At 43.8% G+C, this 18498-nt stretch overlaps 1 protein-coding gene across 1 annotated transcript in view; it reads left to right on the top strand.

Annotated features, from left to right (window-relative positions):
• LOC127580533 (diphosphoinositol polyphosphate phosphohydrolase 2-like) overlaps positions 1–13206 on the top strand; it is a 51312-nt gene extending 38106 nt beyond the window's left edge. Inside the window, exons 3-5 of the mRNA XM_052034123.1 lie at positions 534–578; positions 1882–1966; positions 11205–13206. Of these exons, the coding sequence (XP_051890083.1) occupies positions 534–578; positions 1882–1966; positions 11205–11410 (336 nt within the window). The 3' untranslated portion in view covers positions 11411–13206. The remainder of the gene's footprint in view (positions 1–533; positions 579–1881; positions 1967–11204) is intronic.
• Positions 13207–18498: the final 5292 nt, after the last annotated feature.

The following is an 18498-nucleotide window of genomic DNA, read 5'->3' on the forward strand; positions in this document are numbered from 1 at the left end:
CAGACAGAGGAGCCAGTGGGTGAAATGTGTGGGTAGGGTGGAAGTTGGTGGTATATTATATTCCACAAACTACCAGTGAGCCCAGTGGTGCTAATTGAGTCTCTGTAGCATGGAGGTGTCCTCTATCTTGTGCCATGAAATTCTAGTTGATCTGTATCCAGGAGCATGACCCTGACTTTGTCCAATGTGTACATTTGCAGCAGAGGTTTCCAGAATGCTGAACATCTTGTTCCCATTCTATTTCCTCATAGTAACTTGAGCACTAAAGGCTGGATTCATGTGCATCCCACTCGGTCACCTGAACAAACTGGAATTGGTTTATTATTGTCATTTATATCAAGGTACAGTGGAAAATCTTGTCTTGCATAACCATTCACAAATGCAAGTCCAGAACTGGTTGAATTCAGCTTATACAAAAACCTAGTTTTTGCAGATTTGTCCACTGTCAGTCTATGCGGAGTTTAAGAAATGTGTTTTTGTTTGGGAGAGCCTGTGATGTGCATAATTCAACTTTCTTTTTGTTTAATGTGCAGGCTGGAGTGAAAGGAAAGTTGGGAAGATTACTGGGGATATTTGAGGTGAGTTTGTCACTTTTCAATGCTCGAATTTATCACTTTTTAAACTGACCATTAATCACTGCTATGGCAAACCATTCCCAAATTCTGATCACTTTCATAATTCAAAGATTTTTCTCTAAACTTGTGACCTTCATTAGAATGTGCCCTTGTGCTTTCAATAATCTCTCCTGACTAAGTTTAATGTTGGTTTTTAAATTTTGCACAGCTTTATCAAATCTCTCCTCTGCATTTAGTTTGAGAAGCTGGGGAAAGTCATTCCCAACATCGTCATTCTGAATGCACTTCCAGCAGGACCATTAACCCAGCGTCATGAGCAACCAGAGTGTTCGCATTGTGCTCTCAAAACAAAGCCATTGCTTTTGTTCAGTCATCTGTATGTGATTCTCTTTGATCGCCCTATTTGTAGCCTCACTGGCATTTGAGGTTTTGTCTTTCGGAGCATTGCTGATTTTATTACTCTTGCTCTAATGTGAAATAAATAATTCAAAATATATTTTCATTCTTTTGCCTTGACATTTGTAATAAACTGTACCTCCCCATTCTTCAAAGCATCTTTTTTCAATCTCCTGCTATAATCCTGTCACTTGTTGCAGCTCCTAGAACCAATATCAAAGTTTACTGATACCTTTCTTGTATATCGGATGTCAGGGGCATCCATCAGCATCTGTCTGTCATTCTGACATGTTCGACAACCCTTGCCATCACTCTGCATTCCTTCCTACTGTTACTTCATTGCTATTTCATTCCCCTGCCCCGCTTTTCTGTTTCATCCCTGTGCAGTTATTTTCTGGTCAACTTTGATCGAATTCCTCTTTGTTTAAAATGTAAAGCTTTGAGAGAAGCGTATGTTCATAATAAATTTTATAACATCCTTCTGTGGAAAACTAACACTTAGTGGTGTCCATTTGTGCAAAACAAAAAAATTACCTCTTGGTATTTGGGCAATTTTACAAATAATTTGGCTTGTTGATCTGCCATGATTGAGGTGATATGGGGCAGATGTCCCGCTGAATCATATCAAACTTGAAATGACGTGTGTGAATGAGAGTGCATGGGCAGTTATTGCTCCATCTGCCTTTTTCCCCTCCCTTCTTCCCTACCTCCTTCCTCATCCCTAATGTTTTGAGAACAATTCTGACCATTGTTTGAAGATGGTGTGGTGTGATCATAGAATGCATCTCTATACATTGCCATTCAGTAACTGAAGCTCTGATGGACAGGAGCATTTGCAAGGTGTTGGCCACTTAATGATCTATAGATTCTGTACTGTTGCTGCTCCTCACAATATTTTTCTCTCCAGTAGAACAGAGATCGAAAGCACAGAACCTACGTGTACATCCTCATAGTGACAGAAATTCTAGAGGATTGGGAGGATTCTGTTAATATTGGTAAGTTTTTAAAATATTTTCATGATCGCTATTGATGCAATAGCACATGAATCCATTGTCTGAAGTCCCAAAAGGGAGGTTGTACCTCCAAGCTTTAAGATGTTGCATGCAACCCTGCAGAAAACTGCTCCAAGGTAACTTGGTGGATTTCAGAATTGCATTGTGTCCATATTACTGTGACTTAAAGCAGGTGGTGCTGTAGCCTGGGCTTTCAGCAAAAGTGAGTGCAGAATCTTGGAACCAAAAAAGCCTTTGGATTCAAACCCAGCCATCCTGATCCTCTGTTTTGTAAGGTGAGTGGCTATTGCTGAGAGTTGGGGAAGTAGTCCAGAGAAGGTTCACTAGGTTGAATCCTGGAATTGTCTTGTGATGAAAAAGTTGAGTAAATTGCCCCTAACCTTGTGGACTTAAAGAATGAGAGGTGATCTTATTGAAACACAAGGTTTTGAGGCAGCTTTACAGTGCTGAAAGGATTCAGAATCAGGTTTATTATCACTGACATCATGAAATTGGTTGTCTTGCAACAGCAGTACAGTACAAGGTATAAAGACAAATTACTGTAAGTTACAAAAATAAATAGTGCAAAAGAGGAATAACGAGGTAGTGTTCAGGGACTGTTCAGAAATCTCATGGCAGAGGGGAAGAAGCTGCTCCCAAAACATTGAGCGTGGGCCTTCTGGCTCCTGTACCTCCTCCCCGATGGCAGTAACACAAAGAGGGCATGTCCTGGGTGATGACCATCCTTGGTGACAGATGCTGCCCTCTGAGGCACCGCCTCTTGAAGATGTCCTCGATGGCGGGGAGGGTTGTGCCCATGATGGAGCTGGTCGAGTCTGCAACCCCCTGCAGCCTCCTCCAATCCTGCGCATTGGAGCCTCCTTACCAGGCAGTGATGCAACCAGTCAGAATGCTCTCCACCGTACATCTGTAGAAATTTGCAAGAGTCTTTGGTGACGTACCTAATCTCCTCAAAGTCCTAATGAAGTAGAGCAGCTGGTGTGCTTCCTTCATGATTGCATCAATGTATTGGACCCAGGACAGATCCTCTGAGATGCTGACATCCAGGAACTTAAAGCTGCTCACCCTTTCCACTGCTGACCCCTCAATGAGGACTGGTGTGTGTTCTCCTGACTTCCCCTTCCTGAAGTCCACAATCAATTCTTCGGTCTTGCTGATGAGTGTGAGGTTGTTGTTGTGACACCACTCAACCAGCCGATCCTTGAGGTGTGCCTGTGTTGATCCTCAGCGAGGAGATGTTGCTACCAATCTGCACTGACTGTGGTCTCCTAATAAGGAAGTCGAGGATCTATTTGCAGAGGGAGGTACAGAGGCCCAGGTCTTGAAGCTTTTTGATTAGTACTGAGGAGAAGATGGTGTTGAATGCCAAGCTATAATCGATCAAACGACAGCCTGACATATGTTTTGCTGTGGTCTAGGTCCTCCAAAGCCGAGTGGAGAGCCAGTGATTCCATCCACTGTCGCCCTGTTGTGGTGTAGGCAAATTGTGGAGGTAGGATGTTCCCTCTCATGAGGGAAGCTAGAATAATGCCACATCTTTTCAGAAAGTGTGGCCCGTTTAAGACTGAGGAGGAATTTCTTGAGAATCGCAATTCTTTGGACTTCCCTTTCCCAGAGGGTAGTGGAAGCTGAGTCATTGAATATACCAAAGGTCAAGATAGGTATTTGGCTGACGGTTGTGGGGAATGGGCAAGGAAATGGAGCTTGAGACCATGATCAAATCGCCCTTTATCTTGTCGAGTGGCAGAGCAAGCTTGAATCATGTGGTCTACTCTTGAGGTCTTGCACAGAAGTACGTTCTTAAAACAAGATACTAACTGTTTGGGGAAAATGTGGCTAGATTTATAAGACCCTCTGAGTTTGTGGTGTTTTTTTACACTAGTATTTGCCTTAAAAGTGCTGATTATCAAAGTGCTTATTTCTCAGTGGCACAGTTTTGAAAGCACTGTCCCAGATGTAGTAGAATCCTACGTAACAACTGGAGCAAGTATCAGGTAGCAACCTTATTCTTTCTGATGTGATCATCAGCTTTCCCTTTCCTACCATCTCCCTCCTAACATTGAAAGGAATTGCCATTTTGGGCTGGTGTATATTTTTCTACCCGTGTGTTGCAGAAACATCTGGTTTCCTGCTTGTGAAGCCACTGCTGGTGACTACCTCATTGATATGTTTCCAACCCATCCTGGGCTTAAGTAATTGGAAGCTCGTGCAGGGGGAAAGTTGAAATAATATATTTACTTTTAGGAAAAATGCAGTCAGGGTGAAATTGTCTTTGCTTGTAAAGTGAACTCCCAATGTGGCTGCAGTTGAAGCACACTCTGCAATACCAAGTGGACCTTGAAATCATTAAGGAAATTCAAAAGTATTTGGAAGTTCAAGTATCACTCCCCTTATAGGGCTGTAATTAAAACAGGACTTGGCAATAATATGAACTTAACAATGATTTCACAAGGTCTGGAGACACTAATTGGGAGATTATTGATTTTATGGGTTTAGCCTGAAATGAATTATTCCATCTTGTTTTTTCTCTTTTTCCCCCTTCTGCACATGGCATCTTGATAGCTGCACTGGGGGAGTAGTCTCCAGCCGCATCATCAATGACTCCATTGTAAGGCCTGAAGTGGGGTGGCTTGCTTGGTAACTGTACAGTTCCATTTCAGAATGCTTTGAGTAATAGTAGTTGTACCCACATGCGGCAATGTAGCAGAATTCAGCCTGTGTCTTCTCAGGTGCCAAGCTACACTTATGCCATGCAAGTGCCTTCCAAGTCGAGAGAGGGCGTAACTTCTACTCTCTTTAAAGGCAATTAATATTGCTGAATCCCTGCCAGTAACCAGAGAAGTAACTGTCAATATGGTCAAATTAATTGGACTTTGCTGGTCCCAGGTACAAGCTTTTACATTTTGGTGACTTTCCTATACTTGGAAGTTGATCCTTGGATCATACACCCAGTGAAATGAGAACAGAAATGTTGAAAGAACTCAGTCAATCGAGCAGCATCTGTAGAAGGAGAGACCACAATGTTTCAGATTAAACCCAATCAGGCAGAAAGTTTCTAGTTCAACCTGGTAGTGCCCCAACCCTGCACTGACTGCTTCTACCTCCTACCCTAGATCCACAAACAGGACAGTTTCAGCCTGTTCTTCCCTTAACAAACTTCCTACCTTGACTGGATCCCATCTTCCATGTTCCGGTCCCTTCCCAGTTGCATCTGTGACACTTCTAATGCCCTCTGCCAGTTTGACAATTTCCATTTCCCTGGTCTCATCGTGATGTTTGGTCCCTTTCCAGCTCCATCCCACATCAGCTGTTTCTTCCTCTAACGGAGGCCCAACCACATCGCCGGAACTTGTCCTCGACAACTTTTCCTTTTTGATTCCATTTTCTCACAATTGAGGGTGTAGCTATGGGAACTTCCATGAGCTCTAGCTACACCTGTCATTTTGTTAGGTACGTAGAACGTTCCTTGCTCCTGGCCTATTTGGGACCACTCCCTCAACTTCTCCTGCAATACATTGACAACTGCATTGGCGTCTCATCCTGCACCTGTACGGAACTCAAATTTCATCACTTCTGTTGTCAGTTTCCACCCTGTTCTCCTATTTGTCCATCTGACTTTTGCCTTTTCTGCATCTCTCCATCCATCTCCTGAGATGGAGACAAGCTACTAACATCCTTTACAAGCCCACAGACTCCCACAACTGCCTTGACTGTGTTTAAAATTGAGAGGCATATGGTGGATGGTAAGTCTTTTCCCCTGGGTAGGGGAGTCCAAAACTAGGGGTCCTAAGTTTAGAGTGAGAGGGGAAAGATTTAAAAGGGACTTGAGGCAATGTTTTCATGCTGGAGGTGGTGGATATATAGAATAAACTACCAGAGGTGTTTGAGGCAGGTACAATATTATTTAAGAAGCACTTGGATGGGTATGCGGAGGGTAGGGGCCTGGAGGGATCAGCCAAATGCAGGAAATTGGGACTAGCTGGGTAGACACAGTGCATGGATTTGTTGGACTGAAGGGCCTGTATTCGTGCAGTATTGCTCTGACTATACATCCTCTCCTGCCTTTTGTAAGGATGCCATTCCCTTTTTTCCAGTTTCATTTCCATTGCATTTGTTCCAGTGATGAAGCCTTCTGCTCTGGTACATCTGCAATGTCCCCCTTCCTGAAATATGCTTCCCCTCTGCCATGGTAGATGGCGCTCTCAACCACCTTTCCTCTACTTCCTGCGTGTTGCCATCTCTCCCGGGACAGAACAAGGATAAAGTTCCCCTGGTATTCACCACCTATTCCATCAGCCTTCACTTTCAATGTATTATTCACAATTTTTACCAGCTCCAACGTGATCCCACATCAGTCGCGTCTTCCCCTCTCCTCCCCTTTGCAGGGACCACTCACTTCATGACTCTCTGGTCCGCTCTTCAATCCCCATCCGCCACTCCTGATCCACAGTGCTTTCCCATGCAAGTGGAGAAGATGCAACAGCTGCTCCTTCCACCTCGTCCCTTCCCACCATTCAGGGATCCAAGCAATCATTCCAGGTGAAGCAGTGATTCACTTGCTCTTCCAATCCAATTCGCTGCACTCAGTGTTCACAACGTGGCTTCCTTTACGTCGGAGAAACCAAATGCAGATTGGGTGATTGCTTAGCAGATTTTTCATCTGGGCACTTTGCAGCCTGTAGGAATCTATTAAGTTCTCCAACTTCAGATACTTTGCTCTTTTGTACCAGGACTGGCCAATTGTACACACCATTCCTCTTCCCCCCCCCCCCCCCCCCCCCCATTCTCTCCATTTGTACATCCCAACCTGCTCAGCACATCCCAGTAGGCCAGACTGTACATCACCCAGACTTTGCAACATTAGCAGAACATTACACAGGTGAAAGGGCTCAAATGTCCACTCAACGACTGCCCATCATTTTGCCCTATTACTGACATTTCCATTTGTTTCACTCATTGCCCTCCCCCCACCTTCACTGCTACTCAGACTAACTTGCTTTCTCTCTGTTCTGACAGCTTTGATCTGAAACATTAACTGATTCTATCTCCGCAAATGCTGTCTGGTTTTTAGATTCCAGTATCTGCAGTTGGTTTGGTTTTTTTTCATATACCTGGTGAACCTTTCTGATCCTGTTCTGAACCCTGGATGAAAACTCAGCACAGGGCTGCAGGAGCAAGCAACAGACATGAGCTTTCACACTAATGTGGTCCAGGTCCTGTCGGGACCCAGAGGATGGCAAGAGGCTGCACCCAAGGCCTCTCAAGATCTGGCAATTGGGAGCTGAGTTGACAGGTTTACTTGTGATAGGGAAGGAGGGTGTTTCTTTGTGGGAAGCATTTCTGCCTCAAGACAACATTGCAGAATGAATTTCTCTTGCCTTCACTCCTTATCTGGATCTGCCTCTCCCTGAAGCCACACTTCAAAAGTGGTTGTTGCTAAATAAACAGATGTGTTGAATTGGAACCGCCAATCCACCTTGGACTGGTGGGGGCAGGGAGACAGCTCTACAGGCCTTTTGAAGGCTGAGATCCAACAAAGCCTGTGACCTAACAAACCAATGGTGGGTAGAAAGAGTGCAGACTTGCTGATGACCATGGTGTGCATGGATCCTTCAGCACTGTCAATGCCATCAAAAGTCTTAAGTGCCCATTCCCACTGGAAGCCAAGAATAGCACAGTTTATCAAGAGTAGAGAGCCAATCAATGCCCACTGGAAGAGCATATTGATGAACTCCTTAACCAGGTTTCTCTCCTTGAGTCCAACCCATACTACTGTGCAGGTCAGGCCTTGCTGTCACTCTAGACAAAGCCCCCTGTTAGAAAACAAGACATCCTATAGAGCATCCAATATCCCTGGTGAAGTTCAAAAACTTGAGAGGAATTTCAGACACTTCCATAGCCTCCTCTCCCACATCTGATGATAGGGTAGGCCAGGGGACCTTAGCCTTGTAGTTACTGGGACAGCCTTCAAGAATGGAGACAAATCAGACTCGTGGGGATCTCCCTTCTGTGTGCCAATTTTATCTACATTGACTTTCTTGCAGTAACCAATATCTCAAACTCAAAATGGTTACATCTCTTAAGTGGTCGGCATAAGACCCTGAATTTGAATTAAGGGCTGTGTTCACTGACTGCCCCTCGCATGACTGAGCAAATAAGTCCTGGTAATGGCTTCGTTCTTCAGCTCTGCAAGAAGCCGTAAGTTTTGTATGTGGTTTAATTTTGTAGGTTTTTTTTTCATACTTCCTTAACCTAAAAGGAGGCCACTTCAGTCCACTGAGTCAATGCCAGCCCACAGAGGAATCCTATCTCCCCCACTTTCTCCCCATTTCCCATCAACTCTTCCGATCCTACGTCAGACCACATCTGCATTCTGTTTTGAGCACTGGTTCTCTGGAAGGAGAGATTGCCCTTGCTGAGTGCAGTGCAGATTCACTGACAGTTACTAGAGGTCAAACTTAGAAACATTTGATAGTGCTATCAATGACAGCACCTCTCTCTGAGTACAGACTGATTGATTGGGTAGTAATTAGCCAGATTAGACTTGTCCTGCTTTCTGTGAACAGGACATACCTGGGCAATCTTCCACACTGGGTATATGCCAGTGCCATAACTGCAGCTTGGCTGGGGGTGCACGTCTTCAGTACTACAGCTTGGATGTTGTCTGGTCCCAGAGCCTTTGTAACCAGTGCTCTGAGCCAATTTTTCATATCACATTGAATTGGCTGGAGCTTGGTTTCTGTGATGTTGGAAATCTTGAAGTGGCTGTGGTAGATCATCTCTGCATTTCTGGCTGAACATGGTTGTGAGTTCTTTAGCCTTTCTGGCACTCCAGGCTGGGCCCTGGCATCATTACTTATGATAGCATTCTTGGCTCCTCTTTAGCTGAGAATTGAGAAGGTCTGGCCAAGGTGCTCAATGTTTAAGTGTTTACTGGGGTAGGTAGAGAGGAGCTGTTGGATCTGATGGGGAGAGAGTGAGGGCGTGGTCTAGGCTGCTTAGACAGGTGGATGAGAAGTACTGTATCACAGGCAATGTGGTATTCCCACCTGTAGTGGCTGCAAGACAGCTGGGCCTTTCAGTACTGTTCCTCAGTGTGGGTTTGAGAGATCCATGGTCCAGTTGCTGACACTCTTCCCTCCTGAATTGGAGATTGTGTTCGGTCCTGCTCTGGGAATTTGAGGGTAATGTCCAAACTGTCACTCCATTGCACTGGGATGATTCTGTAATGTCTGAGGTGATGCCTTGCAGGTGAGAGAGATTAAACTGACTTTTGCAAATGGACATGAGGGATTCCAAGGCATTATTTGGAGCAGAGATGAGTCTACCCTGGCACTGTTGTATTGGGCCTTCAAGCCCCATCATAAAAATCATCTCAGTCACAACTGACTGAGAGCAAAATTGGCCACTGAGTCCTCAACACTTGCAGCACTCAGCCCTGGGTGATCCTGAAAGAAGAGTGCAAGGTCTTGTACAAGAACTGAAGTCATCTAAGTAAATACTTCAAGTTCAACCCACACAGGTTTTGTGGATGTCAATCCATTGTTCTCTTGTATGGGTTTATTGATGCATTAATAGCAAGCTTCTATTTTGTTTTTCTATAATTTTATCAGAAGCCCCTGTCATTGCTGTCAATATCATTACTCTGAGCACCTCCAACAGAGTTCATAGTCTGCACTGGTTAAGCAGATACAGGGTGTAGGAAGAGGATTATGCTCCAAGATAAACTGCACTGCAACCCTCCTCTTGACCTTTTGGGTTCCTTGCGTGGCATGTGAATCTGCAGAGAAAGTCAAAACGGTCATTTAGTTGGCTGTTGCATTTGATCAGATCAACAGTATGCAGTTTTGCAGTGGGGGAATAGAGCAATGAAATGTAATCTCTGTGCAGTTAATACTCACCCAGACCCAGGCAACAGAATTTAACTTGGTTATGGTCAGCCTGAGATCCTGGTTCTGTGGATTCTGGAAGCCCGCTGTAATACCTGAATGCTGAGACTCCGACCCAGTGTGTTGATCTGTGAAATAAAATGTAGCAAATATGGATGAAGGGCCTTCTGTTCTTGAATGGAGGAAATGTTTGAGACCCTGTATGTTCCATCATTTCAAAGGTATTTTCTTACTGAATGTGTGACTTTACACTTCCCTGAATTAAATTTCATCTGTGGTGGGTCCGACCATTTCACCAGTTTATTTTCTCCTGAAGTCTTATTGTTTGTTTTCAAGTTTTTAATCTGCAAACATTGGAATAAATGCCCTTGCAGCTAAAAATGGGGTATTATTGTATAATTAAAACAGTGGTACAAAGACTAATCCCTCCCTCCTAATGTAGAAATCTATTTGTCCTTGCCCACTTCTGTAACTGTGTGCCTCCACAGTTAGACATACAGCAGAGGAACAGGCCCTTCAGCCCAACTGGGTCTTGCCAATCAAGATGCCTATTTAAGCTAGTCCCATTTTCATTGTCTCATTGAGGGGTCAGCGGTGGAAAGGGTGAGTGGCTTCAAGTTCCTGGGTGTTAGCATCTCGGAGGATCTATCCCGGGCCCAACACATTGATGCAATCACGAAGAAGGCACACCAGTGGCTCTACTTCATTAGGAGTTTGAGGGGATTCAGTGTGTTACTAAAGACTCTTGCAAATTTCTATAAATGTACAGTGGAGAGCATTCTGACTGGTTGCATCACAGCCTGGTATGGAGGCTCCAATGCACAGGATCACAAGAAGGTTGTAGACTCAGCCATCATGGGCACAACCCCCCTACCGTTGAGGACATCCTCAAGAAGGTGGTGCCTCCATCACTAAAGACCCTCACCATCCAGGACATGCCCTCTTCTCATTACTACCATCCAGGAGGCACAGGAGCCCCACACTCAACGATTCAGAAACAGCTTCCCCTCTGCCATCAGATTTCTGAACAGTCCATGAACACTACCTTGTTCCTTTTTTCTTTTGCACTTTTTTATTTTTGTAATTTATAATTTGTCTTTGCATTGTACTGCTGCCACAAGACGACAAATTTCACATCGAAGTTGGTGCTACTGACTCTGATTCCCATGTTTGGCCCATATCCCTCTAAATCTTTTCGAAGTTGTGTACCATCTTTAATTTTGTGAAGTGATTGTGTGGTGCCTTGTTAAATATTTTGTACATCCTTGTGTTCTCACCGGTAACATTACTAACAATTACATTGATGCTGCTTATCTCTTCCATCTCTACAGGAAGGAAAAGAGAATGGTTTAAGGTTGAAGATGCCATTAAGGTTTTGCAGTGTCACAAACCAGTGCATGCAGAGTACTTGGAAAAGCTGAAACTGGCTTGCTCAAGCACGAATGGAAACTCTGTCGTCTCCACACTCTCAGGTGACACGGCGACTTTGTATGTGACCTCTTCCCAACCTTCAGGGATGCCAGCTGACCTCCGATGAAATGGACATTGATGTGGCCTTGCTGCTCGTGCAGTCAGCTAACAAAATGCATTCTGCTTTTGAAAGCGGAGTGCTCTAGTTTAGATTGTATATGTATAAATACTTTTGCATGAATACTTGCAGTGTTGATATACTTTTTATATGTAAAATAGTGTTGAAAACCAAAGCCATACATTGATTTATGTTAGCATCATTTTGTTAGACGTGCCTTTCAGGCTACTAAGTGTTTTAAGATTGCATTGCACAGGAGAGTGTCTTTAATCCTGTTTCAATTTTAATATGCCACAGATGTGAAAATTACTTTCTCCATTGGTGCTTTACAATGGTAATGTGGTAGCTGATGAATGTTTTCCATTAAGTTCTGAAAAATGCTCAGAAGAAACACTGAAATAGCCACTAAGTGATTGCTCAACACTCAATTGCGAAATTAATGCCTTGAGAAATGAATTGCCCATTTTGAACTATTTGGATAACTGATTTGGAAGTGCCCAAATCATTAAGTGATGCTTGAATTCAACTTGATCTGATGCAGCTATAGACTTTCATTTCCAGGCCTCACTGAACTGCAGTTGAAAATATGAATGTCCCCAGCAATTGTTTGCTATGTAAATCTCAAATCTATTACTAATTTTAAAGCAGCTAGATTGGCTTTTGTATCAAATTTGTAACTTTTCCACTTCATACACCATGTTCTCTCTTGCAATGTGTAGATTTTCTTGATTTTTCCTCCTGCTTATTCTTCTGGTTTTTGTTTTCTTTTTGCATTCTTCTCAAACCAGTTGTCCCTTTACCAAAATCACCATGCTTGGCCAGAGTTTCTGCTTACTCTTGAAGTGCAGTTTGTCTTTATAAATGTACTCAGCTCCTTGAGTGAAAGAACTGTTGATCTATTATGTAGTGGATGCTTCAAAAGATGAATGAAATCTAATTATTGCCTGTGCAAAATTTTGAAGTTCTTCCAAAATATTGCTATTCTGAACACTTCAATTCCCTTTCATGTGTCCATTTAATTTTATATGCTTGCAAGTTTTTATTTGATGTGTTTGTACCTTGCTGATTGAAAAAGGGTGGTGGTCTGTTTTATATGAAGTAGCACTCCAGGAGACTCTAGATTTGCCAATTGGACTAAGATTGGCTAGGGTGGCTTGGCAGGATTTGCAAATAGTTGATTTCCTTCTCCAGCAGTTGCTAGGAAGACTTTTTTTTCGTGTGGAGGAGCAAGATGCTGTAGATTTGCAATTGTCTTTTATGGATTATCATAATCTGGACCCAACTAACCTGTTGTTCTGGTTACAGGAGTCCCATATGAAATGGATGCAGGCAGCTTCCAATGAAGTACAGGGCCATAGTACAGAATTGTCCTACGGCCAGTGTACAGCCTGACTCAACCTGCCATTCTGTATTTGAATGTTGATTTAGAGATTTATAATTTGTAGCAGTGTCCTGCAGTGATTTGTATGAATGGAAATGTTCCATTCTCTTTCCACTTCTATCCCCACTGTGGTTAACAAGCATTTTAATTATGATATTGTGACTGAAAGCAGTAGCCAAAACACTTCTGGGAATGAATCTGCCTTATCCACCCTCAGCCTGCAGTTTTTCAGTTTTCAATATTGCTTCATTTCATTGCAGTGCCTCGCTATTGGTTGATTTCTACCTCTGTTATAGAAACCCATCACCTTACAATCTTTCTGTACGGTCCCAAAGACACCATTTGAGAGAGTCTACTGTATTTGATTTTAAAAAAATCATTTTCTTAATGAGACTAATAGTCTTGAATAAAACTGAATTTTGAACAATGCACATTCTGTCACTTGTTTCTGTTCATAGTTTCATTTCCTGAAAATGAAATCTAGATGTACAAGTATGAAGAGTTTGAATAGCTGAAGATAAGAGGGGGAGCATTTGGACAGAATTGCTTGAATGTACAGTTAAATGTTTCCATCACTGATATTGCTCTCTTTACTTTTACTACAGCACCAACCCTTTTTATAAACTGTCCAAGGTGGCCACGTGTCTGCCGAGCATCTTGGTTCAAAGTTGTAAATAGGACTGAGTTGCTGCTTGTGGATGGATCCCATTTCTGACCCTGTAAACAACCTCCACTCTCACCCCTGTAGTGTACTAATGTCGCAACATGTCCTGAGCCTCTCAATTGTGTGCAGCTTTACCAAACTGGCATCACATTTCCAATGTGCTTTGTGCTGCTGATTAGTGCATCTACACCCACCCAGTTAAGGTTGGTCCCCTGGAACCATGGCAAAGGTAGAAGGAGGATTATATCGGGCCAAGGAGCTACAGATGGTGGTGGAGTACGATTCTGCTTGTGATGCACAACATCTTGCAGATGTCCAATTTTCAACTGCCAAATCTGTTCTGAATCTTTCCTATTCAGCAAGATGGACGTGCTGCACAGTATAACGGGTGTCCTCACTGTGTAGATCAAACTTTGAGGACTTGTGGTTAGCACTCTCACTAACACTTGCTGGAGAAATGCACCTGCAACAGATTAACTCGGTGAAAACTTGAGTGACTTCATGCTGAGCGGCAATAATCATTAGAGACCTTTGATCAGCTTTTAAATGGAAATTGTTGCTATTAGGTTCAATTGGCACAGGATCCACTTGGGTTCCAACTTCAGTCTTTTCAAAACGAATCAGCAGACACGTATTGAGGGTAGTAAGCGGCTGCTGCCAACAGCAGCTGGGCTGTGGCAATTAAAGCAAAACAAAATTGATCTTTTAATGAGAAAATTATGGCAATTCTTGGCAGATTGCAGAGCTTCAGGGGAGGGAAGTGTTAACATTTAAGCCCTCTTGTGAGAACTGGGAATAGTGGTAGAAGTTGTGTAGAGAAAGTAGAGGGAATGGAAGAACTGTGTAGTGTGGAAGGTGGGAGAGATTAAATGACGGTGATGGAACGAGTCTGGGGGAAGTGTTCACAAGCATCCTTCAGGGAATTAAATCTGCTGTTGCGACTCCCAGACCCCACCAATGTGGTTACTCTTTTAACTGCCCCTGAACGGAGGAGGCATTCGGGGATGGATGTTGCCAGTGACGTCGACAATGTTTGACTGAACAAATCATTCAAAGGGAAATGAACCAGCTGCGGTAGCTTTGGATGGCGTTTATAGCAGGCAGCTACTTTAAGTTGGCCTGAGATTGGTTCACCCCAGTGGAGCTGCAATGGTGCCACCACAGACGCAAGGGTGGAACTGCAATATGATGCATTTTCCTTGTGATTACCTTTCTGATAAAAGGCAATGTAAATGTATTCATTTTGTTTCATCTTCCATATGATAAAAGAAATTGAGTTGTTTCTGGTTGAATTGTCCGGTTTATTTCCACCACACAGCACCCCTGTCCCCACACTGAGACCCCCACCACCCATCCAAAGCGGTAAAAATGGACTAACCTTTGGGGTAGTACAGAGGCACAGCCAGCAGAGCCACCGCCTTGGCTCCAGCAGTCCAGCTTCCATCTTGACCCCTAGTGCTGTCTGCGTGGAGTTTGGACATTCTTCCCCCCCCCCCCCACCCCCGGGTGCTCCTGTTTCCTCTCACATCCCAAGGATGTGCAGGTTGGTAGGTTAATCGGCTGCTGTAAATTACCCCTGGTGTGCGGGTGAGTGTAGAATCTGGGGGGAGTTGATGGGAATGTGGGGAGAATGGAATTAGTACAAGTGGGTTCTCGATGGTTGGGGCAAACTTCATGGGCGGAAGGGCCTGTTTCCATGTTCTGTGACACTGTCACACTAACCACCCTGCCCCCTCTGGTTTAGTCTACTGGAGAAAAGTACCCGATCTGTACTCATAATTTGATGTACCTCAATCATTATCCCCTCTTCACTCCAGAGGAAAAAAGTCCTTGCCTGTCCAGTCCCTTCTCACTATTGAAACACTCGACATCCTGATGAATCAATATGGCCAGTTCCCATGTACCTTCCTTAACCACATTCTCTACCTACACTGCCACCTGCAAGGATTCCTGAACGAGGTCACCCTGCACATCAACACTACCTAAGACTCCACCATTTATGGTATGTATCCTAGCATCATCAGTACTCCCACAGTGCGTCAACTCTCATTTATCTGGATTGAACTCCATCTGCCATTTATCAGCCCACTTCACCAACCCATCAATATCCGTCTGTAGCCAAGGACTACCCTCCGCATCGTCCATAACTCTGCCAATATTTGTCATCTGTGAACTTACTGATCACATCGCCTACATCCACATCCAAACCATTAACGTGTATTGCAAACAGCAAGTGTCCCAGCACTGCTTCCTGAGTAACATCACTTGTAACAGTCACTAAAACAACCCTTTACCATCACCCTATCTCTTTGTACTGTGTAAGTTACAGGGGAACATTCTCTGGGGAACACCACGATTCATCTCCTGATCCGAAAAAAACAACCATTCACCACGAGTCTCTGTTACCTGTTACTTTGTGTCCATGCTCTCGATATCCCTTCTATGACGTGTGTGTCAACACTGCTAACAAACCTGTTATGTGGCACCTTATCAAAAGTTTGCAGGAAGTTTGTCAACTGCATTACCCTCATCAACTCTATCCATTACCTTATGAAAAATTTCTATCAAATTGGATAAATGCAGTTTGCCTTTTACAAATCCACGCTGGTTTGCTGTAATTAATCCATTTTCCTCCACTGACTATTAATCCTATGCCAGATCACTGTTTCTAAAAGCTTTTCCACCACCCAGGTTGAATTGAGCTGGTCTGTAGTTGGGCTTATCCTAACTTTTATGAACAGGGGAGTAACTTTTGCTGCTCTCCAGTCCTCTGGCACCACCCCCTGTATCCAAAGAGCATTGGACGATTCTGGTGATTTCCTCCTGTACTTTCCTAAAAATCCTAGGGTGTATCCATCCAATCACGGTGATTTACCAACTTTAAGTCCAACTATTGCCTCAACTACCACTTCTCTCACTGTTACTTTAGAAGTTCCCTCTTTCTTGTGAAGACACATGTACTTTAACACTGCCCCCATGTACTTTACCCTCAATAATAAGCTATGAATAATAAGTGTAAGAAAGGATTCACCATCCATGTGATGTACACACTAGTGCACCAGAAGCCAGTGTTGAGATGCTCCCACAGACCTACTGTATTACTCCTCCCTTTACTTATCAAAGCCCAGACTCTAAAGACCACTGTGTACAAACCACGTGGCGGTTTCTGAACCTTGTTTAAACTTCCAGGCAGCACTAGGTGTGTCGGCTGGAGGAAACTATAACCCCTTCAAATGACCTTCGCAGTCTCAAAGTTAACGCATTTAGAGCTAATTCCAGGAGTCTCTTGACAGTAGGGGTAACTCCGGAGTAGATCCCAAGGCTGCCTCTACGGTAATCAGAAGGTCACAGGTAAAGCATGTAATACCAATGTATTGGGAGGCAATATGACCTGTTGGCTCAAATAAATGACAGAGCACAAGAATGAAGCTATGGAGAGCTTCTGTAGGCATGTGGTACTTGAGATAACAGGCCTGCTCCTGGTACTATCACCATGGTAACCAAGGCCTTAACAAAGGGCTGCTTTAGTTATAGACCACAAAACCATAAGATATAGGAGCAGAATTAGGCCATTCGTCTCATCAAATCTGACACCTTTCAATGGGCTGATTTTTCAACTCCATTCTCGCACCTTCTGCCCATGAGCCTTCACCAATCGAGAACCCATCCATCTCTGCCTTAAACACACCCAGTGACGTGCCCTCCACAGCCCTGTGTGGCAACAAATTCTGCCAACTCACCACCCTCTGGCTGAAGAAATTCCTCCTCATCTGTTCTAAAAGGAGGTCCTTTTATTCTGAGGCTGTGGCCCTCAGAGCCTAGACTCTTCTACTACTGGAAGCATCCTCTCCGCATCCACTCTATCCAGGCTTTTCGGTATTCAGTTGGTTTCAATGAGATTCCCCTTCATCCTTCTGAACTCCATCAAGTACAGGCCCAGAGCAATCAGCTCTCCCTATGAAAGGCAGGGGATCTGTAAGGCACATGATGATCATGCAGGGAGGGTGATGTCAGAAGCAACAGATCAGATGCTTTCTCAACTTGGGTTGGTCAAGAAGTGATAACTGAATGTCTGTACATTGGTGAAGATGATGTGCCTTATCTCCAAAAGTGTGTAAAGATGCCATGGTTTGTACAGTAGAGAGGGCATGTGGGCTGCACCAGTAAAGCGAGGGACTCTCTCCCTCCCTCCCCCAGGTGGAAGATCAATTGAATAAAGACATTTCTATCTGAGAACACACGGTGTGATTCTCTTGCTCTGCACCACTACAAACCCCAAAAACCTCTCTGCATCTTCCTCAGAACCCACACTAGTCAACGTTTGTACCATCAATGGCCCCCTCATCCACATCATTGAAATAGATTGTGAACAGCTGAGTGCTGACACTGATCTCTGTGTCACAGCCTCCCTACCATAAAAAAGCCCATTCATTCTTACTGTTATCTGACCATTAACCGATCCTCAATGCACACCAGTGTATTACCCATCGTGAAATGTTAACTGTTTCTCTTCCCGCAGATGCAGCCTGACCTTCCGAGTATTTCCAGTCGTTTCTGTTTCTTAGTGTATCATCCCTAATCTAATGTTATTTAAATTTTGTTTTATAACCTTTGGTGTAGCACCCTATCGAAAGCCTTCAGAAATTCCAAATACATCACATTTACTTGCTCCCCCTTTTCTACCTTGAGATACTTCTTACCAGCCATTAGAATGGCAAGCCCATTCATCTGAATGTGGGATAAGCTGTGTGCAGTAAGTGCTTGATGTTTTTAATTATGTGTTTGAGTTTAATATTTTAAAATAAATAAAAAAAAGTATTCCAACAGATTTAAATAATTATCTGAGATATTTACAGTTACAAATCCCTTTGACAGTTGGCCAGAGCGCTCCTGGAAGGAGCCCTGGAGGTATGCTGCCTTCAGGTGCAGGGGTTCAGCTCATCCACCCCTCCACATCCAGAAACTGCAAGAGGAGGAAAAGACTGCCCAGGGTTATAGGCTGCTAGGTGCAGGGCTATCTAGCCTGTGGATTCATGGCAGCTGAAACTAGCC

Source organism: Pristis pectinata, chromosome 19, assembly GCF_009764475.1.
Source record: "Pristis pectinata isolate sPriPec2 chromosome 19, sPriPec2.1.pri, whole genome shotgun sequence".
Lineage (NCBI taxonomy): Eukaryota > Metazoa > Chordata > Chondrichthyes > Rhinopristiformes > Pristidae > Pristis > Pristis pectinata.